This window comes from Salmo salar, chromosome 02 (assembly GCF_965601325.2).
Source record: "Salmo salar chromosome 02, fSalSal1, whole genome shotgun sequence".
In the NCBI taxonomy this organism is placed as follows: domain Eukaryota; kingdom Metazoa; phylum Chordata; class Actinopteri; order Salmoniformes; family Salmonidae; genus Salmo; species Salmo salar.
In genome coordinates, this window is record NC_138292.1 from 21,902,726 (window position 1) to 21,927,500 (window position 24,775).

The 24,775-nt window shown below is 44.2% G+C and overlaps 1 protein-coding gene and 2 long non-coding RNA genes across 3 annotated transcripts in view; 1 reads left to right on the forward strand and 2 right to left on the reverse strand.

The window, feature by feature from the left end:
• Positions 1–4,374: 4,374 nt before the first annotated feature.
• LOC106577004 (uncharacterized) lies at positions 4,375–5,665 on the reverse strand. The gene is made up of 2 exons (XR_001322051.3): positions 5,491–5,665; positions 4,375–5,178 (listed from the first exon to the last, which is right to left on the reverse strand). It is a non-coding gene; the product is annotated as an uncharacterized LOC106577004 (long non-coding RNA).
• A 6,579-nt stretch (positions 5,666–12,244) lies between these two features.
• LOC106597152 (recoverin) lies at positions 12,245–19,646 on the forward strand. The gene is made up of 3 exons (XR_006760145.2): positions 12,245–12,856; positions 17,649–17,760; positions 18,798–19,646. It is a non-coding gene; the product is annotated as a recoverin (long non-coding RNA).
• Positions 19,647–24,049: 4,403 nt separating this feature from the next.
• LOC106591404 (germ cell-specific gene 1-like protein) overlaps positions 24,050–24,775 on the reverse strand; it is a 7,820-nt gene continuing 7,094 nt past the window's right edge. Inside the window, exon 6 of the mRNA XM_014182627.3 lies at positions 24,050–24,775. This exon is cut by the window's right edge and continues 184 nt beyond it. Coding sequence (XP_014038102.3) covers positions 24,581–24,775 — 195 coding nt within the window. The 3' untranslated portion in view covers positions 24,050–24,580.

Below are 24,775 nucleotides of genomic sequence, written 5' to 3' on the forward strand. Positions count from 1 at the left end.
AATTTGCATATCGCCCAAACAAATCCACGGACGATGCAATCACCATTGCACTGCACACTGCCCTATCTCAGGATATGTTGTTTGCATAAAGTCCAGTGAAGTTCTTTGAGTGCCGTCGTGGTATCGGCTTGAGGGGGGATATAGACGGCTGTGACTATAACCGAAGAGAATTCTCTTAGGAGACAATACGGTCGGCATTTGATTGTGAGGTATACTAGGTTGGGTGAACAAAAGGACTTGAGTTCCTGTATATTATCACAATCACACCATGAGTCGTTAATCATGAAACATACACCTCTGCCTTTCTTCCCGGAGAGAAATAACCTCTCACTCAATGTCAACAAAACAAAGGAGATGATCGTGGACTTCAGGAAACAGCAGAAGGAGCACCCCCTTATCCACATTGACGTGACCGCAGTGGAGAAGGTGGAAAGCTTCAAGTTCCTACACATCACTGACAAACTGAAATGGTCCACCCACACAGACAGTGTGGTGAAGAAGGCGCAACAGCACCTCTTTAACCTTTTTTTGCTTCGCACCTAAAATCCTCACAAACTTTTACAGATGCACAATTGAGAGCATCCTGTCGGGCTGTATCGCCGCCTGGTATCATGCCACAAGTCGAGACACAGATGCAGACACAGTAGGCAGATGGTTGGAGTCTTACAATGTTTATTAATCCAAAAGGAGTAGGCAAGAGAATGGTCGTGGACAGACAAAAGTTCAAAACCAGATCAGAGTCCACGAGGTACAGAGTGGCAGACAGGCTCGTGGTCAAGGCAGGCAGAAGGGTCAGGCAGGTGGGTACAAAGTCCAGAAACAGGCAAAGGTCAAAACCGGAAGGACTAGAAAAAGGAGAAATGCAAAAAGCAGGAGAACGGGTTAAACGCTGGTTGACTTGGAAACATACAAGACGAACTGGCACAGAGAGACAGGGAACACAGGATAAATAAGCGACACCTGGAAGGGGTGGAGACAATCACAAGGACAGGTGAAACAGATCAGGGTGTGACACCTGGTACGGCAACTGCACTGCCTGCAACCGCAGGGCTCTCCAGAGGGTGGTGCGTTGTGCCCAACGCATCACCCGGGGCAAACTACCTGCCCTCCAGGACACCTACAGCACCTGATGTCACAGGAAGGCCAAAAAGATCTTCAAGGACAACAACCACCCGAGCCACTGCCTGTTCACCCGCAATCATCCAGAAGGCGAGGTCAGTACAGGTGCATCAAAGCTGGGACCGAGATACTGAAAAACAACTTCTATCTCAAGGCCATCAGACTGTTAAATAGCCATCACTAGCACATTAGAGGCTGCTACCTATATATATAGACTTGAAATCACTTTCCACTTTAATAAATGGAACACTAGTCACTTTAATAATGTTTACAGATTTTGCATTACTCATCTCATGTGTATATACTGTATTCTATATTATTCTACTGTATCTTAGTCAATGCCACTCTGACATTACTCATCCATATATTTATATATTCTTAATCCCATTCCTTCACTTAGATTTGTGTGTGTTGGATATATGTTGTGAAATGTTTAGATAATTCTTGTTAGATATTACTGTGCTTTCGGAGTTAGAAACACAAGCATTTCGCTACACCCGCAATAACATCTGCTAAACACGTGTATGTGACCAATAAAATTTGTGCTCAGCCCACTCCTGTACTCCCTGTTCACCCATGACTGCATGGCCACGCACGTCTCCAAATGAATCATCAATTTTTCTGATGACACAACAGTGGTAGGCCTGACTACCACCAACGGTGAGACAGCCTACAGGGAGGACGTGAGAGCCCTGGCGGAGTTATGCCAGGAAAATAACCTCAATGTCAACAAAACGAAGGAGCTGATCGTAGACTACAGGAGACAGCAGCGAAAGCACGCCCCCATTCACATCGACGGGGCCGCAGTAGATAGGGTCAAAAGTTCCTCGGCGTGCACATCACAGACAACCTGAAATGGTCCCTTCAGACAGACAACGTAATGAAGAAGGCGCAACAACGCCTCTTCAACGTCAGGAGGCTGAAGAAATGTGTCTTGGCCTATTAGATCCTCACGAACTACAGATGCACCATTGAGAGCATGCTGTCGGAGCATGCTGTATCACCGCCTGGTACTGCAATTGCACCGTCCACAAAGCTGGGACCGAGAGACTGAGAAACTGCTTCTATCTCCAGGCCATCAGACTGTTAAATAATCTAGCCGGCCTCCACTAGCCGGCCTCCGCCAAGCACCCTGCCCTGAACCTTAGTCACTGTTCTAGCCGGCTACCACTCGGTACTCTACCCTGCACCTTAGAGGCTGCTGCCCTATGTACATAGAGTCATTGGACAGTAGTCACTTTAATAATGTTAACATACTCTTTTACCCACTTTATATATACAGTACCAGCCAAAGGTTTGGACACACCTACTCATTCAAGGGTTTTTCTTTATTTTTACTGTTTTCTACATTCTAGAATAATAGGGAAGACATCAAAACTATGAAATAACACATATGGAATCATGTAGTAACCAAAGAAGTGTGAGAATTATTTTTATATTTCAGATTCTTCAAAGTTGCCACCCTTTGCCATGATGACAGCTTTGCACACTATTGGCATTTTCTCAACCAGCTTGATGAAGTAGTCACCTGGAATGCATTTCAATTAACGTGTGCATTGTTAAAAGTTAATTTGTGGAATTTCTTACCTTAATGCATTTGAGCCAATCAGTTGTGTTGTGACAAGGTAGGGGCGGTATACAGAAGATAGCCCTATTTGGTAAAATACCAAGTCCATATCATGGCAACAACAGTTAAAATAAGCAAAGGGAAATGACAGTCAATCATTACTTTTAAGACATGAAGGTCAATCCGGAAAATTTCGAGAACTTTGAAAGTTTCTTCAAGTGCAGTCGCAAAAACCTTCAAGCGCTATGATAAAAGTGGCTCTTATGAGGACCACCACAGGAAAGGAAGACACAGTTACCTCTGCTGCGGAGGATAAGTTCATTAGAGTTACCAGACTCAGATATTGTAGCCCAAGTAAATGCTTCACAGAGTTCAGGTAACTGACACATCTCAACAACAACTGTTCAGAGGAGACTGCATGAATCAGGCCTTCATGGTCGATTTCCTGCAAAGAAACCACTAGTAAAGGATACCAATAAGAAGAAGAGACTTGCTTGAAACACAAGCAATGGATATTAGACCGGTGGAAATGAGAGATTTTTGGTTCCAAACGCTGTGTCATTGTGAGACGCAGAGTAGGTGAACGGATGATCTCCGCATGTGTGGTTCCCACCGTGAAGCATAGAGGTGTGATGGTGTGGGGGTGCGTTGCTGGTGACACTGTCAATGATTTATTTAGAATTCAAAGCACAATTAACCAGCATGGCTACCACAGCATTCTGCAGCGATACGCCATCTCATCTGGTTTGCGCTTAGAGGGACTATCATTTCATTTTCAACAGGACAATGACCCAACACACCTCCGGGCTGTGTAAGGGCTATTTGACTAAGAAGGAGAGTGATGGAGTGCTGCATCAGATGACCTGGCCTCCACAATCACCCAACCACATCCCAATTGAGATTGTTTGGGATGAGTTGGACCTCAGATGAAAGGAAATGCAGCTAACAAGTGCTCAGCATATGTGGGAACTCCTTCAAGACTGTTGGAAAAGCATTCCAGGTGAAGCTGGTTGAGAGAATGCCAATCGTGTGCAAAGCTGTCATCAAGGCAAAAGATGGCAACTTTGAAGAATATGAAATATAAAATATATTTTGATTTGTTTAACACTTGTTTGGTTACTACATGAGTCCATATGTGTTATTTCATAGTTTTGATGTCTTCACTATTAGTCTACAATGTAAAAATAAAGTAAAACTCTGGAATGAGTAGGTGTGTCCAAACCTTTGACTGGTACTGTATATACTGTATTCTAATCATGTAGAGTATATATATTTTTCTTCTGGATTATTATTGCTAGGTATTACTACACTGTTGGAATTAGAAACACAAGCATTTTGCTGCACATGCGATAACATCTGCAAATCTGTGTCAGCGACCAATAAACTTAGATTTTATTTGATAATGGAAATATTATGCAATGTTTTACAAACAGTGGGCCTGTCTGACTCAAGAAAGAGTGAAGAGTGACATGCAATGACCATGTGAAAATGTATCTTCTAAACTACTTGCATCACATAGAAAATGGTGTTTTGTTTTCCACAGGAAATCTCTCATCGTCACTCTTTCCTCTTGCATTCCACCCAGACTGAAGAGGGAGATTGAGAAAGATGAAGAGGGAAAAGAGAGAGAGAGATAAAGGTCTATTTATGTGACAAGAGGGGGAAAAATTGGCGTTTACACATGGAGCCAGAGATTGTCAAATATTTTATCTTAAAATTACTCAACCAAAGTACATTTTTATGGTGTGGAATAAATTCATAACATACATATAAAACATGACTGTTCTTCCACTAAATACTAATGTGTGACTTTGTGCAATAATCATGACTTGAAAACATATTCCTATCTCTTTTTTTCATTTTTACACAGTCACAGTTTTTATAACACTCCTCCCTCTCTCCCCTATGAGCACCACCTTCCCATCCTCCCTCTCCTCCCTCGTTATCTCTCTCCTCCTCTTCGTCAGGAAGCGAAAGCCCACAACACTGCCCACAACCCCAAAACTGATAGCCAGAACCACCAATCCCAGCCCCAGGAGGTGCGAGGTCTGGCCCCCGATCTGCATTGATTGGTCCCAGATTCCCACGGCAACCACGCTTAGGCCAATCAGAGTGCCCCAAACACCAAAGGCTAGCATGCAGGAGCCACAAGAACGTTCAGCGCCCCCGGTTATCATGGTGATGCCTGCCACGGAGACAACCCCTCCTGGTAGGGTCACCATCTCTGATTTGGAGTCATAGGTCACAGCGGAGGTGGTACCTGGGAGAGCGGAGGCATCCAGGGTGTCCATCTTTGTTGTTATCTTTTAGATGTCTCTTTCGTACTGTTACTCCTTTTGTACGTTTCTCTTTGTTTTGGTGCTCTCTTGGCTTTGTGTCCTGTGTCCTGTCTTATGTCCAGTCTCGTGTCCAGTCCAGTGGTCCTGTGCCACAAAGTAGTCAGTTAAAGCACATGGATGGAGGTGTTCATCTCGTCTGCAGTATAGTTTTTCCTATTGAATGATATGATCGTGATGCAATATAATGAAATTGATCAGTGACATCAACCAGTAACAAACCAAGATATTACATAGACAAGATCACTCTTGTCTATGTAATGTGAGTATTTTTTTCTTTATTGCTTCAGGATATCTTCATATAGACGTATTTGTCTTTACAGTGTTTAAATCAGGCTTTAGAAGTCCCTAATCAATATCACATGACTCTACAGCTTTAACTCAAGCATTAAATAAAGAGAAAGAAAAAAAACCACTGCTTTTTAAGAGAAAGAAAACTATCTAATTTGAGAGAAAATAAATACTCACCTCATTGGCTTCCTATCAATATTGGACCAAAGAGCACATTGGTTGATGTGTAAAATGTTGGTCTATGGACATCCTTTACATTCATGAAAATCATTCAATTACTCAAGAGCCCAAATGTATGGGTTTTCTCATCTTCAGTAAAGGCCAAACTGTGTTGACTTTCTCTGTGGGGAGATTCTCAAGGAATGGGGGCAGACGACTCATTGCTTGTCACCTTTATCATGTGACGCCTACAAAGGTGGAGGCGGACGCAGTTGTTATGATTGTTGTTATCATTTGTTTGTTTCTTTTGTTCTCTGTATTCAGTAGGAAGGTCTCGTCTGTCATTAAGCCTCATTATGACCCATTAACTGGTATTTATCTAGGACCCCTTCCTTTTCCTCTCCCTCGTTCCCTCGCTCTCTCTCTGAAGGTTTGGGTTGTGTCCCACCAAGACATTGTTTGGGTAGACCTAGTTTGTTTTTTCTAGTTCTTAAAAGGTTTCACTCTCCTTGTTTCTAATATCACTTACTCTCTTTAAGTGCTCTTTCTGCACTATACTAGTGAAAAGAAATCACATTAGCAGCGGTGAATTTCAGTATGTTCATAAAAAGCCTCAGAACTCTTTTTCCCACCCCTTTTTTCCACCATATTTTTAGGTTTATAGCTGCTTATTTTGACCCTGAGTCAATGAGACTTTATAAGTACAGTAGTACTGTTTTTAACTGTATGGAATATGCTTTTCAGTGTACTGCTTCTTGCGGTTTGCTACGGTCAGGAAAAATAAATGGCCTGAATGTTATTATTGGCCAATGCAGACCTGTGACACAGATGGAGAGGTCACGGAGGTTCAGCCGTATTACCTATATGTGTCAGTAAGAACCCAGGATGATCCTCTTCCCACGCCACAGAATGAGGCTCCCGTCTGTCTGAAGACCAGAAGACATCCCTACCACAGACAGACAGACGTACTCACACGTTGACTCAGTTAACTGCTTGTGTAACGGAGGGGTTTCCTGGCACGGTAGCTAGTACGACTGTTTATGAACAAACTCTGACATTCCCAGAAATGTGCCAATGTTGATCTGAAGCCATGAAGCACATATAATAATGCCATGTTTCCACCTGGGATTTCCCCCAGTGTTTTACCCAAAGGGCTCAGACTTGTATGATTCTATCTCCACGGACCGGCACCTGTGTCTCACTGGGCCATGGCATCGACGGTCCTGCTCTGAGTTGGGGCCAAGGCCTGGCCACTGATACTTTTCAGCCTTACTTAACAATGGTTACTGTGAACATGGGTTAACACCTTTCTATGGTTAACACGTTCTCACAAAGCAACTGTCTTGATCACCCAGAGGTTGTTGATTCTGCTCTTTACAAGTCATTGATAGTCTACTCCTGCCTTTTCACCCCAAGTCTTTAGTGTCACACTCCTGATGGAAACAAAATAACACTACAGCCTACATTAACTTAAACACATGATGGCACACTGATGCTGGGTAAGTCTGAGGTGAAAATTCAGCATTAGAGCTGTTACTGTAACCGTTAGTTACAGCAGATGCCTTTACTTTCACAAAAAGTGGTTATGTCCAGGTCAGGAATCTAACACTAGGCCTGTGGGTATGTCCAGGTCAGGAATCTAACACTGGGCCTGTGGGTATGTCCAGGTCAGGAATCTAATACTGGGACTGTGGGTATGTCCAGGTCAGGAATCTAACACTGGGCCTGTGGGTATGTCCAGGTCAGGAATCTAACACTAGGCCTGTGGGTATGTCCAGGTCAGGAATCTAATACTGGGCCTGTGGGTATGTCCAGGTCAGGAATCTAATACTGGGCCTGTGGGTATGTCCAGGTCAGGAATCTAACACTGGGCCTGTGGGTATGTCCAGGTCAGGAATCTAACACTGGGCCTGTGGGTATGTCCAGGTCAGGAATCTAACACTAGGCCTGTGGGTATGTCCAGGTCAGGAATCTAACACTGGTCCTGTGGGTATGTCCAGGTCAGGAATCTAACACTGTGGGTATGTCCAGGTCAGGAATCTAACACTGGGCCTGTGGGTATGTCCAGGTCAGGAATCTAACACTGGGCCTGTGGGTATGTCCAGGTCAGGAATCTAACACTGGGCCTGTGGGTATGTCCAGGTCAGGAATCTAACACTGGGACTGTGGGTATGTCCAGGTCAGGAATCTAACACTGGGCCTGTGGGTATGTCCAGGTCAGGAATCTAACACTAGGCCTGTGGGTATGTCCAGGTCAGGAATCTAACACTAGGCCTGTGGGTATGTCCAGGTCAGGAATCTAACACTGGGCCTGTGGGTATGTCCAGGTCAGGAATCTAACACTGGGCCTGTGGGTATGTCCAGGTCAGGAATCTAACACTGGGCCTGTGGGTATGTCCAGGTCAGGAATCTAACACTGGGCCTGTGGGTATGTCCAGGTCAGGAATCTAACACTGGGCCTGTGGGTATGTCCAGGTCAGGAATCTAACACTGGGCCTGTGGGTATGTCCAGGTCAGGAATCTAACACTGGGCCTGTGGGTATGTCCAGGTCAGGAATCTAACACTGGGCCTGTGGGTATGTCCAGGTCAGGAATCTAACACTGGGCCTGTGGGTATGTCCAGGTCAGGAATCTAACACTGGGCCTGTGGGTATGTCCAGGTCAGGAATCTAACACTGGGCCTGTGGGTATGTCCAGGTCAGGAATCTAACACTGGGCCTGTGGGTATGTCCAGGTCAGGAATCTAACACTAGGCCTGTGGGTATGTCCAGGTCAGGAATCTAACACTAGGCCTGTGGGTATGTCCAGGTCAGGAATCTAACACTGGGCCTGTGGGTATGTCCAGGTCAGGAATCTAACACTGGGCCTGTGGGTATGTCCAGGTCAGGAATCTAACACTGGGCCTGTGGGTATGTCCAGGTCAGGAATCTAACACTGGGCCTGTGGGTATGTCCAGGTCAGGAATCTAACACTGGGCCTGTGGGTATGTCCAGGTCAGGAATCTAACACTGGGCCTGTGGGTATGTCCAGGTCAGGAATCTAACACTGGGCCTGTGGGTATGTCCAGGTCAGGAATCTAATACTGGGCCTGTGGGTATGTCCAGGTCAGGAATCTAACACTGGGCCTGTGGGTATGTCCAGGTCAGGAATCTAACACTGGGCCTGTGGGTATGTCCAGGTCAGGAATCTAACACTGGGCCTGTGGGTATGTCCAGGTCAGGAATCTAACACTGGGCCTGTGGGTATGTCCAGGTCAGGAATCTAACACTGGGCCTGTGGGTATGTCCAGGTCAGGAATCTAATACTGGGCCTGTGGGTATGTCCAGGTCAGGAATCTAACACTGGGCCTGTGGGTATGTCCAGGTCAGGAATCTAACACTGGGCCTGTGGGTATGTCCAGGTCAGGAATCTAACACTGGGACTGTGGGTATGTCCAGGTCAGGAATCTAACACTGGGCCTGTGGGTATGTCCAGGTCAGGAATCTAACACTGGGCCTGTGGGTATGTCCAGGTCAGGAATCTAACACTGGGCCTGTGGGTATGTCCAGGTCAGGAATCTAACACTGGGCCTGTGGGTATGTCCAGGTCAGGAATCTAACACTGGGCCTGTGGGTATGTCCAGGTCAGGAATCTAACACTGGGCCTGTGGGTATGTCCAGGTCAGGAATCTAACACTGGGACTGTGGGTATGTCCAGGTCAGGAATCTAACACTGGGCCTGTGGGTATGTCCAGGTCAGGAATCTAACACTAGGCCTGTGGGTATGTCCAGGTCAGGAATCTAACACTGGGCCTGTGGGTATGTCCAGGTCAGGAATCTAACACTAGACCTGTGGGTATGTCCAGGTCAGGAATCTAACACTGGGCCTGTGGGTATGTCCAGGTCAGGAATCTAACACTGGGCCTGTGGGTATGTCCAGGTCAGGAATCTAACACTGGGCCTGTGGGTATGTCCAGGTCAGGAATCTAACACTGGGCCTGTGGGCAACTTCTATCTGGAGAAGCTCGGAGAATACAGCTCAGAGGCCAGGGATTGTTTTTGTGAGGAGGGGAGGGGTAGTAATTCTCTGAGTGATGGGGGTGATGGTAATTGGCTCAGACTGGAACAGGGCAGGGCAGCGGTAATCCAATAAACAAGCTCACTGGGTATATTTATAGGGAAGAGAAAATCCTCTTTTGACAGAGTTAGATAGGAACAGGTAAGAATCAGATATAAGGGTTAATTAGGACAGGAGAAAGAGGGATGGTTATAGATGGCCTACAGTATAGGCATAGGAGGAACAAACATTGTCAACTCACACATCCACATCAAAATAACAAAAGTTATCTCCTGCATACTGTTATTTTACCAACCTTTGTGATTATTGAAGCAGTTCGGGGTCGTCCCAACACAAATATGTAAAAGGTTGTTCTACAAATGCATTTGATGTTCTTGTGACAGAGTTACCTCTACTGCAGAGGATAAGTTCATTAGATTTACCAGCCTCAGAAATTGCAGCCCAAATAAATGCTTCACAGAGTTCAAGTAGCAGACACATCTCAACATGAACTGTTCAGAGGAGACTGCGTGAATCAGGCCTTCATGGTCAAATTGCCGATGGAAATCTGTCCTTTGGTCTGATGAGTCCAAATTTGTGATTTTTGGTTCCAACTGCCGTGTCTATGTGAGACGCAGAGTAGTTGAAAGGATGATCTCTGCATGTGTGATTCCCACCGTGAAGCATGAAGGAGGAGGTGTGATGGTGTGGGGGTGTGTTGCTGGTGACACTGCCAGTGATTTATTTAGAATTCAAGGCACACTTAACCAGCATGGCTACCACAGCATTCTTCAGCGATACGCATTCGCATCTGGTTTGCGCTTAGTGGGACTATCATTTGTTTTTCAACGGACAATGACCCAACACACCTCCAGGCTGTGTAAGGGATATTTGACCAATAAGGAGAGTCATGGGGTCCTACATCAGATGACCTGGCTGCCACAATCACCCGACCTCAACCCAATTGAGATGGTTTGGGATGAGTTGGACCGCAGAGTGAAGGAAAAGCAGTCAACAAGTGCTCAGCATATGTGGGAACTCCTTCAATACTGTTGGAAAAGCATTTCAGGTGTAGCTGGTTGAGAGAATGGAAAGCGTGGCTACTTCGAAGAATCTAAAATCTAAGATATATTTTGATATGTTTAACACTTTTTTGGTTACTACATGATTCCATATGCGTTATTTCATAGTTTTGATGTCTTCACTATTATTCTACAATGTAGGAAATATTAACAATAAAGAAAAACCCTTGAATGAGTAGTGGTGACCAAACTTTGACTGGTACTGTATGTTTACACTTACTGTAGAGACAAAAGAAAGGCATGATGAGAGACAAGCCAGAGAGAGGATAAACATCTAGGAGCTGAGCTTCCTGGAAAAGCATGTGCAGGATGGAGAGAAGGAGACAAGGTGGAAACAGAGAGGGGACAAAAATGGAAAGGGGACAAGGTGGAAGTGACAGAGAGGGGACGAAAGGGAAGGAGACAAGGTGGAGGAGAGGAATGAGAGAAGGGGTACAGAGGGGAAGGATGAGGGGACAGAATAAAACAAGTGAAGCGGACAGGAGCAGGAAGGAGATGGATAGGATGGAGTAGCAGAGAACGAAAGGGCCAGAGGTGAAGGAGGAAAGAGGACAGAGACAGAGAGGTGAAGGAGGGAAGCGGACAGAGATGGGGTAAAGGAGGGAATGGGGACAGAGACAGGGTGAGGGGGGAAGGAGGCAGAGACAGAGAGGTAAAGGAGGGAATGGGGATAGAGACATTAAGGAGGGAAAGGGACATGGATGTGAAGGAGGGAAAGGGACAGAGAGGTGAAGGAGGGAAGCGGACAGAGATGGGGTAAAGGAGGGAATGGGGACAGAGACAGGGTGAAGGAGGGAAGGAGGCAGAGACAGAGAGGTAAAGGAGGGAATGGGAACAGAGACAGGGTGAAGGAGGAAAGGAGGCAGAGACAAAGACAGAGAGGTGAAGGAAGGAAGTGGCCAGGGGCAGCTGAACTTCCTATAAAAGGCCTGTACAGATGGCTGGTTTAGAATTAGGAGGACCAGTTTAGCTAAACCCATTTAAGTGTCTTTACTAGAACATACAGACCCAAAACCTTAATAAACTACTGCTTACTTTTAATAGTCTTAAAAGAGAGAATAGTAATTTACTAGTGTGACCAATCAGACTTGTGTCCTCCACCATGATGCTTAAAACCAGTGAGACTTGTTTTTTGCTTTACATAATAGACTAGAAACTGTTTCAGACAACTTCAGCTTTTGCTCAACAGATGAATATAGCACTCATTGTTACAACTAACAATCTTATACAGAGTCTGTATTGGGTCTATGATCCAGTCTTTCTCCTGGCTAGGTAATGTGGTAACCAAGCAAAGACAAATTCTCACTTGACGTCTCGTACCTAACTTGTACTTTCAAGTAAATCCTGCAATGATTAAATTGGGTTTGAATTACGTACACGTATTTAAAGTTAGGATTTGGCTCTTATTGAGAAATTACATTTCTAAGGATAACAGGACCTTGGCCGACACACAGACCAGACAAGAAAAGAGACGGTTTGGCAAAAGAGGAAATGGAAACTAAAGTTAATTTGAGTGGAAAGCTCAGCCACCTTAAATCCTGAATTAACTTAATTAACCCAGTCGCCAAAGGTAGCAGTCTAATTCCACCCCCCTCCTTCCCTACTCCCTCTATCTATCTACGTCACCCATCAGAATGACATCAGTCCATCCCTAACACATCACTTCATACTCTCTCTACTGCTGACACAGCTAGGTCATGTCTCTTTGCTCTGCCTCCCTCTCTGTTCTTTCTCCCTGATAGTGAAGGCTTTTGTTGATGTATGGTTCCTAGTGGTACACTGGGTAACACTTCAGTCATTGTAGAGATCTGATTGTGCTGTGCTTGTTGGCACTACTTCAGAGAGCCTTCGACAATAACCGAGAGATCCCAGTACAGGCTAATACGATGGGGAATGCCAAGAGCAGTGCTATTTCCAAGGAGATCCTGGAGGACCTGAAGCTCAACACCAAGTTCACGGAGAACGAGTTGTGCCAGTGGTACGAGAACTTCCAGAAGCAGTGTCCCACCGGACGCATCTCGCCAGAGGAGTTCGAGACGATCTACGCGCGCTTCTTCCCCGATAGCGAAGCCAAGACCTACGCTCAGCATGTGTTCCGTTCATTCGACACCAACGAGGACGGCACTCTGGACTTCAAGGAATACATCATTGCACTGCACATGACCTCCAGTGGGAAGACGACGAGGAAGCTGGAGTGGGCCTTCTCACTGTTCGACGTGGACAAGAACGGATACATCACCAAGACAGAAGTGGAAGTCATCTGCCAGGTGAGTGATCAAGGAAGGATTAGAACCTTGAACTATTAAGGGGCAAGAGAAGATATCCAAACCCGAACCACTCGGTAGGAGAACCTTCTTACAACAACAATCAATGACAGTGATGATCATTTTGAAGATGGGACAAGGGGAAATTGTGGATATAGGCATACAAAGGTTTTTCTACCATTTACAGTATGTGACATGGGAAAAGTGGGTCACCTCCAAACTGACAAAAAAAACCAAGCCATAACATTTTGTGAGGCTTTTTTTAGGAGAACAAATGATGGACTTCTGGGAATATAGCTTTTCTTAAATGTAGGTCCTGTCTATATATTGAATATCATCAGAAGTCAGTCTGTGGTGAAAAGTGACCTTCTTTTCCTCGGTATGTAGGTCCCATTGGAGGCTGCTGAGGGGAGGACAGCTCATAATAATCAAATCAAACTTTAATTGTCACATGCGCCGAATACAACAGGTGTAGACCTTACTGTGAAATGCTTACTTACAAGCCAAATAAAATTACCAAATAAAATTATAAAAAGTAACACAATAAAACAACAATAAAAAGGCTATATACAGGGGGTACCGGTACTGAGTCAAGGTAATTTGCACATGTAGGTAGGGGTGGCTGGAAATGAGTTAATGGAATGGCATCAAAGACATGGAAACCATCATGTGTTTGATGTATTTGATACCATTCCCCCTAGTCCGCTCCAGCCATTACCACCAGCCTGTCCTCCCCAATTAAGGTGCCGCCAACTTCCTGCATTCGGTCTCAGTCCCAATCATCAATTAGCTAATGTAGAGCTCTTGCCCATTTCAGCCACCCAATCCTTCCTGATAATCCACGAGATTAATGATTTAGCATCCAGAAAATGTAGGCTACTGTACTTACTGTGGTCCCCATGCTTCTGTGCTTATTCAGGGCCTAAAGTATGTAGTCTGTAGATAATCAACTAACTAAATAACACGCATCGCTAATTATGGCTGCGTTTAGACAGGCTGCCCAATTCTGATATTTTTCCACTAATTGGTCTGTTGACCAATCAGATCACTTCTGAAAAAGAGCCGACGTGAAAAGATCTGATGTGATTGGTCAAAAGACCAATTAGTGTAAAAAAGGTTATAATTGCCTGTGTGAAAACAGCCTGCGTGAACACAGCCCATGTTGCCTAGAACAGGGTTTCTCAACTTAACCCACTGTATGCAGTTGATTTTTTTGTTTACCAATTACTCCCATTAACAAGGATTAGTTGAATTGGCAGACCACCATTTGTCTTAATATAGTAATTCTAAAATAGTTTACTCTCAACGTCATTTATCTCATTGGTTCTAAGGGGATATATTTATTAGTATCTTGGGCAGCATTTACACAGGCAGCCCAATTCTGATCTTTTTTTCACTCATTTGTTCGACAAATCAAATCAGCTCTGAAAAAGATCTGTTGTGAAAAGATCTGATGCATTTGGTCGAAAGACAAATTAGTGTGAAAAAGATATTGCGTTTACATCCCACTACACTTCTGTAGATAGATAAGTAGAAGTGTAGGAGTTGCTGTGATATCTGTGCAGGAAGCATCTTAATTAACAATAATCTTTAGGTTTAGACTGAGAGACAGGGACCGGGCAGGCCAGGCTGTGGGTTTAGACTGAGAGACAGGGACCGGGCAGGCCAGGCTGTGGGTTTAGACTGAGAGACAGGGACCGGGCAGGCCAGGCTGTGGGTTTAGACTGAGAGACAGGGACCGGGCAGGCCAGGCTGTGGGTTTAGACTGAGAGACAGGGACCGGGCAGGCCAGGCTGTGGGTTTAGACTGAGAGACAGGGACCGGGCAGGCCAGGCTGTGGGTTTAGACTGAGAGACAGGGACCGGGCAGGCCAGGCTGTGGGTTTAGACTGAGAGACAGGGACCGGGCAGGCCAGGCTGTGGGTTTAGACTGAGAGACAGGGACCGGGCAGGCCAGGCTGTGGGTTTAGACTGAGAGACAGGGACCGGGCAGGCCAGGCTGTGGGTTTAGACTGAGAGACAGGGACCGGGCAGGCCAGGCTGTGGGTTTAGACTGAGAGACAGGGACCGGGCAGGCCAGGCTGTGGGTTTAGACTGAGAGACAGGGACCGGGCAGGCCAGGCTGTGGGTTTAGACTGAGAGACAGGGACCGGGCAGGCCAGGCTGTGGGTTTAGACTGAGAGACAGGGACTGGGCAGGCCAGGCTCATGGGCAAAGTGGGAGGGATGGGGAGGTTAATAGTGTCCAGTACCTTTGCCCTGAGATGAGCCTGTCTCTGTCTGTCTTTCTGTCTGTCTCTGGCAGATTGCAAATGCGCGTGTATAGCACCACCTCTCCCCAGTGTTACTGTACCGTACTGGCACCAAAATGTGTTTATTCTCCATCAAGATTATAGTTGTCAGGGCAACGGGGAACTGGCTGTACTATATAGGTTGTAGTGACTAGCCTGCCAAGCCAACCACCCTCTGGTAAAAGTTGTCTTTAGGCACAGATCTAGGATCATTTCACCCAATCCCAATCTAGGATTAGGCCTAGCGGGTAAAACACTAAATTAACCTTAGGAAATACTCAGCCTAAACCAGGGAGGGAGGGAGGGGAAAAAGGAGGAGGACATCTTGGTGTTTGGCCTATGGCCTGGGTCTTGGCGATAATCCACGTTAATCTGGGTGTTTTAAGTGTGAGAGATGAGTGGTTCCTGTCTCTATGTGGGTCACAGCTTTAAGGCCTGATTCTAGAGTTACACTCAGATGGCCCCTGATTGACTATTGACTTTATAGAGGATCATTTACACCATAGGTCTAGAATCAGTTATTACAGTGGATTTATTAGATTTTGATTGTCGTTGCAAATTCACCTAATTTTGAAATAGCACTTGATTGGCCAAATAGCCCATGATATGTGTGTAATACATACTGCAGGTCATTCCTTTATGCAGGTGTCATCACCTGCCCTGCAAACCAAAAGAGCAGTAACTTCATGCTTTATCACCTGAACAAATATTCTGCCTCCACTGTGTTGTGTTTTGGAGGTAATAGGGGGGGGGGGGTCATATTTGCAGTAACTGGAAAAAGTTATTGTCAAACCAAGGACAGAAAGCAGTAACAGCAATCACTCAAGTCAGTTACTGCTTTTTACCTTGGCTTCACTGAGCTTTGGGCTGCGGTTACTACTACAGTATATGACACTGTATGACATATACAAATACACTACATAGCCAAAAGTATGTGGACACGTGCACCACTCCAGCTGACGTTTGGCATTGCGCATGGTGATCTTAGGCTTGTTTGTGGCTGCTCGGCCATAGAAACCCATTTCATGAAGCTTCCGACAAACGTTGCTTCCAGAGGCAGTTTGGAACTCGTTAGTGAGTGTTGCAACTGACGACGATTTTTACGCGCTATGTGCTTCAGCAGTAGGCGGTCCGGTTCTGTGAGCTTGTGTGGCTGAGCCCTTGTTGCTGCTAGACGTTTCCACTTCACAATAACAGCACTTACAGTTGACCGGGTCAGCTCTATAGGGCAGAAATTTGATGAACTGACCTGTTGGAAAGGTGGCATCCTATGATGATACCATGGTGAAAGTTACTGAGCTCTTCAGTACGGGTCATTCTACTGGCAATGTTTGTCTATAGAGCTTGCATGGCAGCGTGCTCGATTTTATACACCTGTCAGCAACGGGTGTGGCTGAAATAGCCAAATCCACTAATTTGAAGGGATGTCCACATCCTTTTGGCCATGTAGTGTAAATCTATGAACACAAGTTTGTGTAAAAAATGAATTGTCATGGAAACGCATTCCAGTGGGTGTACCAAGCAAGAAGGCTGAACCCTGTCTAGGGCCAAAGGTCATATCAGAGATCAGGTTCGGGGTCAATTTGATAAAAAACACCTACTCATTCCAGGGGTTTTCGTTATTTTTACTATATATATATATATATAGTAAAAATATGATAAATATGATATACATATATCATGTCAAAGAAGTCTATGCAATCTTACTTGATCTGTTCCATCTACCACCTCTTTCTCTCTCTCTCTCTCTCTCTTGCTCTCTCTCTCTCTCTCTCTCTCTCCCTACCACCTCTTCCTCTCTCTCTCTCTCTCTCTCTCTCCCTACCACCTCTTCCTCTCTCTCTCTCTCTCTTTCTCTCTCTCTCTCTCTCTCTCTCTCTCTCTTGCTCTCTCTCTCTCTCTCTCCCTACCACCTCTTCCTCTCTCTCTCTCTTGCTCTCTCTCTCTCTCTCTCTCCCTACCACCTCTTTCTTTCTTTCTCTCTCTCTCTCTTGCTCTCTCTCTCTCTCTCTCTCTCCCTACCACCTCTTCCTCTCTCTCTCTCTTGCTCTCTCTCTCTCTCTCCCTACCACCTCTTCCTCTCTCTCTCTTGTTCTCTCTCTCTCTCTCCCTACCACCTCTTCCTCTCTCTCTCTCTTGCTCTCTCTCTCTCTCTCCCTACCACCTCTTTCTTTCTTTCTCTCTCTCTCTCTTGCTCTCTCTCTCTCCCTACCCCCTCTTTCTTCTCTCTCTCTCTCTCTCTCTCTCTCTCTCTCCTACCCCACTTTCTTCTCTCTCTCTCTCTCTCTCTCTCTCTCTCTCTCTCTCTCTCTCTCTCTCTCTTTCTCTTTCTCTCCCCTACCCCCTCTTTCTCTCTCTTTCTCTTTCTCCCCCTACCCCCTCTTTCTTCTCTCTCTTTCTCTCTCCCTCACCCTACCCCCTCTTTCTTCTCTCTCTCTTTCTCTCTCTTTCCCCTACCCCCTCTTTCTTCTCTCTCTCTCTTTCTCTCTCTTTCTCTCACTCTCAGGCCATCTTTAACCTAATCCCCAAGGAAGATCTGCCCAAATTACCGTCCGACGAGAATACACCAGAGAAGAGAGCCAACAAACTGTGGGGATTCTTTGAGAAATCAGACAACGGTAAGAGATAAACACACAAACATGCATGCACGCACACTCAAACGCATGCATGCACACACACACGCACGCACACACACACACACACACACTCAAACGCATGCACGCACACACACACACACACACACACACACACACACACACACACACACACACACACCACACACACACACACACACACACACACACACACACACACACACACACACACACACACACACACACCACACAGTAGGTTGTTGTGACTTGTGTTGTTGTGGTAATGAGAGGAAAGGTTTTATGTCATTATGTTCTTTGCTCAGCAGCTGTAGGACGTCCGTCCAGCTTACATAGATTACATTGTTCATCATGTGATTTCTTACAGGAGAGTTGCCCTTTGGTTTAAGGGCATGCACACACACCACCCACCTGGGGATTCTCTCCCTACCAAAACATGGCTTTTTCAATAGAACATTTTTCATCTCATTGAACCAAATGCAAAGACATACAGTTTGTACTGTTGAAGAACTACTGACAGATGGTATATACAGTACACGTACAGTATGTACTGTTGAAGAACTACTGACAGGTGGTATATACAGTACACGTACAGTATGTACTGTTGAAGAACTACTGACAGATGGTATATACAGTACACATACAGTATGTACTGTTGAAGAACTACTGACAGATGGTATATACAGTACGCTGTGGTACACAGCAGTCACCCTGAGGAAAATTATTTTATTGAAAAAAATGTATTTAATCTTTATTTAACTAGGCAAGCCAGTTAAGAACAAATTCTTATTTACAATGACGGCCTACCCCGGCCAAACCCGGACGACACTGGGCCAATTGTGCGCTGCCCTATGGGACTCCTAATCATGACCGGATGTGATACAGCCTGGATTCGAACTAGGGAGTGTAGTGAACCAGAGACTGCTGTGCCACTCGGGAGTCAAAAAATAATTGTACAACTTCTGTCTCTGTCTTTCTCTCTCTCTGTCTCCCTTTATTTATTTATTTATTTCTCTCTCCCTCGCTCCCTGTCTCCCTCTCAGACCGGTTGGCAGAGGGAGAGTTCATCAAGGGGGTGACCGAGAACGAAAACGCCATGCGTCTCATCCACTACGAACCCATCACTGACTAGTCATCCCTTCTTCTTTACCTCTTTCTCCTTCACACACTATTTCTTCCTCTCATCCTCTATCTTTGTCATTGTATTCTAGTGTTCTGTCTTTCTCTTCTGTGTAAATACTCTTGTATGGCGGTGTCTTAATTGTCTTCACTGTACCTTCTAAGAAAGTAGGGGTTTATGTTGGTTATAGTATACATGTCTGTCTATGCATGTATGTCTATTGGATTGAGGCTGTTTTATGAAGGTAGATGTGATAAATATGAAGGTGTAGATGGCCGTTATTGTAATTAGCGTTTGATGCAATATAAACACAATAGAAAAATTGAGGCACGAGTAGATTTATTTGTTTGTATATTGATACAATATCCCTGCTAAATGCTGTTTCCGATCAGATTGAGGTTACAATAGCTTTTTGGTACTGTGAGATGATTGTGAAAAAGTTGGTGGTCTAGTGTTTTGCAGTGTCCTGAATACTCATGGACTTGATCATTTGGTAACCATTGTTCATTCTATACATTTCATTATTCTAAGAAGCTCTAAATGGTGTTGCTGTAGAAGGAAAACTTGAAATGTGCAAATGTGATAAATGGTAACAGTTTGGACACAGGTATTTGGGAAAAGAAATTGAAAATCTGTAGAATAACAAACCTTTTTCTCCATTAGGAATTTGCATGGTCGTGATGGTGGCTTTTAGATTTTATCCTGCAATTGTCTTTTTGTTTTTAATCAAAGTTATACGCTGCATATGGTGGATTAAAGCTTTTCTCATAAATTCTGTGTATTGCACATCATTTTGTGTGTGTGTGCATGTGCGCGTGTGTGTGTGTGTGTGTGTGTGTGTGTGTGTGTGTGTGTGTGTGTGTGTGTGTGTGTGTGTGTGTGTCCGTGATGTCCCACAAATTAGTCCCTGACCTAAACATAGTCTGTTTTCAGTAAGAATAGTAAGGTTTCTATACGGTTCCTATTGTCCAAACAGTGACTTCATGTATTAAAATATGTGATTCACAAAGGACAAGGGTCTTACGTTTTTGATCATATTTACACATGGACAGATAATCCCGGATTTTCTGACACCATGAAAATACGTGCTATGTGTGTATTATAATGTATTATGCATGCCTGTGTGTGTATTGTAATGTATTATGCATGCCTGTGTGTGTATTATAATGTATTATGCATGCCTGTGTATTATAATGTATTATGCATGCCTGTGTGTGTGTGTATTATAATGTATTATGCATGCCTGTGTGTGTGTGTATTATAATGTATTATGCATGCCTGTGTGTGTGTGTATTATAATGTATTATGCATGCCTGTGTGTGTGTGTATTATAATGTATTATGCATGCCTGTGTGTGTGTGTATTATAATGTATTATGCATGCCTGTGTGTGTGTGTGTGTGTATTATAATGTATTATGCATGCCTGTGTGTGTGTGTATTATAATGTATTATGCATGCCTGTGTGTATTATAATGTATTATGCATGCCTGTGTGTGCGTGTATTATAATGTATTATGCATGCCTGTGTGTGTGTGTATTATAATGTATTATGCATGCCTGTGTGTGCGTGTATTATAATGTATTATGCATGCCTGTGTGTGTGTGTATTATAATGTATTATGCATGCCTGTGTGTGTGTGTATTATAATGTATTATGCATGCCTGTGTGTGTGTGTATTATAATGTATTATGCATGCCTGTGTGTGTGTGTGTGTATTATAATGTATTATGCATGCCTGTGCGTGTATTATAATGTATTATGCATGCCTGTGCGTGTATTATAATGTATTATGCATGCCTGTGCGTGTATTATAATGTATTATGCATGCCTGTGCGTGCAGAATTGTGTCCGTGTTCCTATATTTATTTCCAAGGCCGTTTCTTGTCCCCCACATCCTCCTCCCCCTCCCTCCTTACTCCTCCCTTCCCTCCTCAGTCGTTCCCTTCTTCTCTCTGTCCAACTCGGGATTACTGTCATAATCTGCTGTCCAACATCGGAAAGCAGACAGAAGAAAATTCTCTGTAATCTTTGCATCCCTATCTCTCGTTCCATCTCTCTCTTATTTGTCTCTGTCTAGCTGCCGGGGAATTATCTGCCTTGTGTCCTCTTAACTAATAGCTAATTTACAGTGTTTTACACACATAGTGGTGGTCAGCCCCTAATATTGAGTCGACAAGGTTTTGAAAGTGCTCCACATTGATGCTGGCTCATGTTGACTCGAATGCCTCCCACAGTTGTGTCAAGTTTCCTGGCTGGCTGTCCTTTGGGTGGTGGACCAAACCCAGCAGCTCTTGACACAAACTGGTGCACCTGGCACCTACTACCATCCCCCGTTCAAAGGCACTTAAATCTTTTGTCTTGCCCATTCACGCTCTGAATGGCACACTTAACCAATCCATGTCTCAATTGTCTCAAGGCTTAAAAATGATTCTTTAACTTGTCTCTGCCCCTTCATCTACACTGACAGAGAAATACAGCGAGATCTGCAGTAGAGCTACTACAGACAGATTGAGAAAGACAGAGAGATCCACAGTAGAGCTACCACAGAGAGATAGAGAAATACAGAGATATATACAGTAGAGCTACCACAGAGAGATAGACAAATACAGAGCGATCTACAGTAGAGCTACCGGAGAGATAGAGAAATACAGAGATCTACAGTAGAGATACCACAGACAGATGGATAAATACAGAGATCTACAGTAGAGATACCACAGACTGAGAAATACAGATATATCTACAGTAGAAATACCACAGAGAGATAGAGAGATCCACAGTAGAGCTACCACAGAGAGATAGAGGAATACAGAGATGTATACAGTAGAGATACCACAGAGAGATATAGAAATACAGAGAGATCTACAGTAGAGCTACCACAGAGAGACAGAGAGATCTACAGTAGAGCTACCACAGAGAGATAGACAAATACAGAGAAATATACAATAGAGATACCACAGAAAGATAGAGAAATACAGAGAGATCTACAGTAGAGCTACCACAGACAGATGGATAAATACAGAGAGATCTACAGTAGAGATACCACAGAGAGATTGAGAGATCCACAGTAGAGCTACCACAGAGAGATAGAGGAATACAGAGATGTATACAGTAGAGATACCACAGAGAGATATAGAAATACAGCGAGATCTACAGTAGAGCTACCACAGACAGAGAAATACAGAGATATCCACAGTAGAGATACCACAGAGAGATAGAGGAATACAAAGATGTATACAGTAGAGATACCACAGAGAGATAGAGAAATACAGAGAGATCTACAGTAGAGCTACCACAGACAGAGAAATACAGAGATATTTACAGTAGAGATACCACAGACAGATGGATAAATACAGAGAGATCTACAGTAGAGATACCACAGACAGAGAAATACAGAGATATCCACAGTAGAGATACCACAGAGAGATAGAGGAATACAGAGATGTATACAGTAGAGATACCACAGAGAGATAGAGAAATACAGAGAGATCTACAGTAGAGCTACCACAGACAGAGAAATACAGAGATATCTACAGTAGAGATACCACAGACAGATGGATAAATACAGAGAGATCTACAGTAGAGATACAACAGAGAGATAGAGAAATAGAGATATTTACAGTAGAGATACCACAGAGAGATAGAGAAATAGAGAGATCTACAGTAGAGCTACCACAGACAGATAGAGAGATCTACAGTAGAGCTACCACAGACAGATAGAGAAATAGAGAGATCTACAGTAGAGCTACCACAGACAGATAGAGAGATCTACAGTAGAGATACCACAGACAGATAGAGAGATCTACAGTAGAGCTACCACAGACAGATAGAGAAATAGAGAGATCTACAGTAGAGCTACCACAGACAGATAGAGAGATCTACAGTAGAGATACCACAGACAGATAGAGAAATGCAGATATGGTCGATGTCTCCTATAGGAGAGGAGGGGGAAGGAGGGCTGAGACTGCATGAATAACATCAGTTCCACTTCAGATAGACAGAGATTATTGTTTATTTTACAGATTCAGAACGGGACCCATTCAGACGAAGTGAAAAGCATGATTTACAAAGGTCAGAAAGTATTGGATACTTATGGTAAAACTATTTCTAACATGGATACATTTACGTACGCTACTCTTCATAAGTTTGGGGTCACTTAGAAATGTCCTTGTTTTTGAAAGAAAAGCATATTTTTTGTCCATTAAAATAACATAAAATTGATCAGAAATACAGTGTAGACATTGTTAATGTTGTAAACTACTACTGTAGCTGGAAACTTCATTAAATAGTACCCGCAAAACACCTGTCTCAATGTCAACAGTGAAGAGGCGACTCGGGGATGCTGGCCTTCTAGGCAGAGTTCCTCTGTCCAGTGTCTGTGTTCTTTTGCCCATCTTAATCTTTTCTTTTTATTGGCCATTCTGAGATATGGCTTTTTCTTTGCAACTCTGCCTAGAAGGCCAGCATCCCGGAGTCGCCTCTTCACTGTTGACGTTGAGACTGGTGTTTTGCGGGTACTATTTAATGAAGCTGCCAGTTGAGGACTTGTGAGGTGTCTGTTTCTCAAACTAGACACTCTAATGTACTTGTCCTCTTGCTCAGTTGTGCACCGGGGCCCCCCACTCCTTTTTCTATTCTGGTTAGAGACAGTTTGCGCTGTTCTGTGAAGGGAGTAGTACACAGCATTGTACGAGATCTTCAGTTTCTTGGCAATTTTTCACATGGAATAGCCTTCATTTCTCAGAACAAGAATAGACTGACGAGTTTCAGTAGAAAGTGCTTTGTTTCTGGCCATTTTGAGCCTGTAATCGATCCCACAAATGCTGATGCTCCAGATACTCAACTTGTCTAAAGAAGGCCAGTTTTGTTGCTTCTTTAATCAGAACAACAGTTTTCAGCTGTACTAACATAATTGCAAAAGGGTTTTCTAATGATCAATTAGCCTTTTAAAATTATAAACTTGGATTAGCTAACACAACATGCCATTGGAACACATGAGTGATGGTTGCTGATAATGGGCCTCTGTACATCTATGTAGATATTCCATAAAATATCTGCCGTTTCCAGCTACAATAGTCATTTACAACATTAACAATGTCTACACTGTATTTCTGATCAATTTGATGTTATTTTAATGGACCAAAAAATAGCTTTTCTTTCAAAAACAAGGACATTTCTAAGTGACCCCAAACTTTTGAACAGTAGTGTACATGTATACTGTATAACAATCCCTTACCATTAGGCACTATTGTATTAATGAATAACAATGTGAGGAGTGTTAGCTCGAACCATGTATGTCAAGGTAATCTCTGTTAAATGTCAGAGGGGATACTGTAGCTCTTACAGCCAACACAGTTCCTGTGTCCCATGTCCATCAAGTTCTGCTTCTGCCCCACAAGCAGTGCAAGAGAAGTATATCAGCATTCCTTATCTCTCATATCTTATGTCAGAACTATTCCCCTCCCACTTTCTCTGTCTCACTCTTTCTCTGTCTCACTTTTTCTCTTTCTCACTCTTGCTCTGTCTCACTCTTTCTCGGTCTCGCTCTCTCTGTCTCACTCTTTCTCTGTCTCACCCGTTCTCTGTCTCACTCTTACTCTGTCTCACTCTTTCCATCTTGAGAGCTCAAGGTGCATATACAGTACCTGTAAAGTGACTACATTACCCATAGTCCTCCTCTGTTCTCTTTAGCCCACCTCATCACTTATTAACAGGGTGAATCAGCGTTTTCCCTCTCCATGGCCTCCTCCATCTCATCCATCTCTCTCTCACAGTCCTCACAGCCCTCTGGCCCACACCCTCCTACCAACACCAGAGTTGGTACATCCCCGTTCCCCACCCCCATCACGGTCCCGTCAGGCGCCCACGCCACGTCAATCATCCCGTCTGGGCACTGCAATAG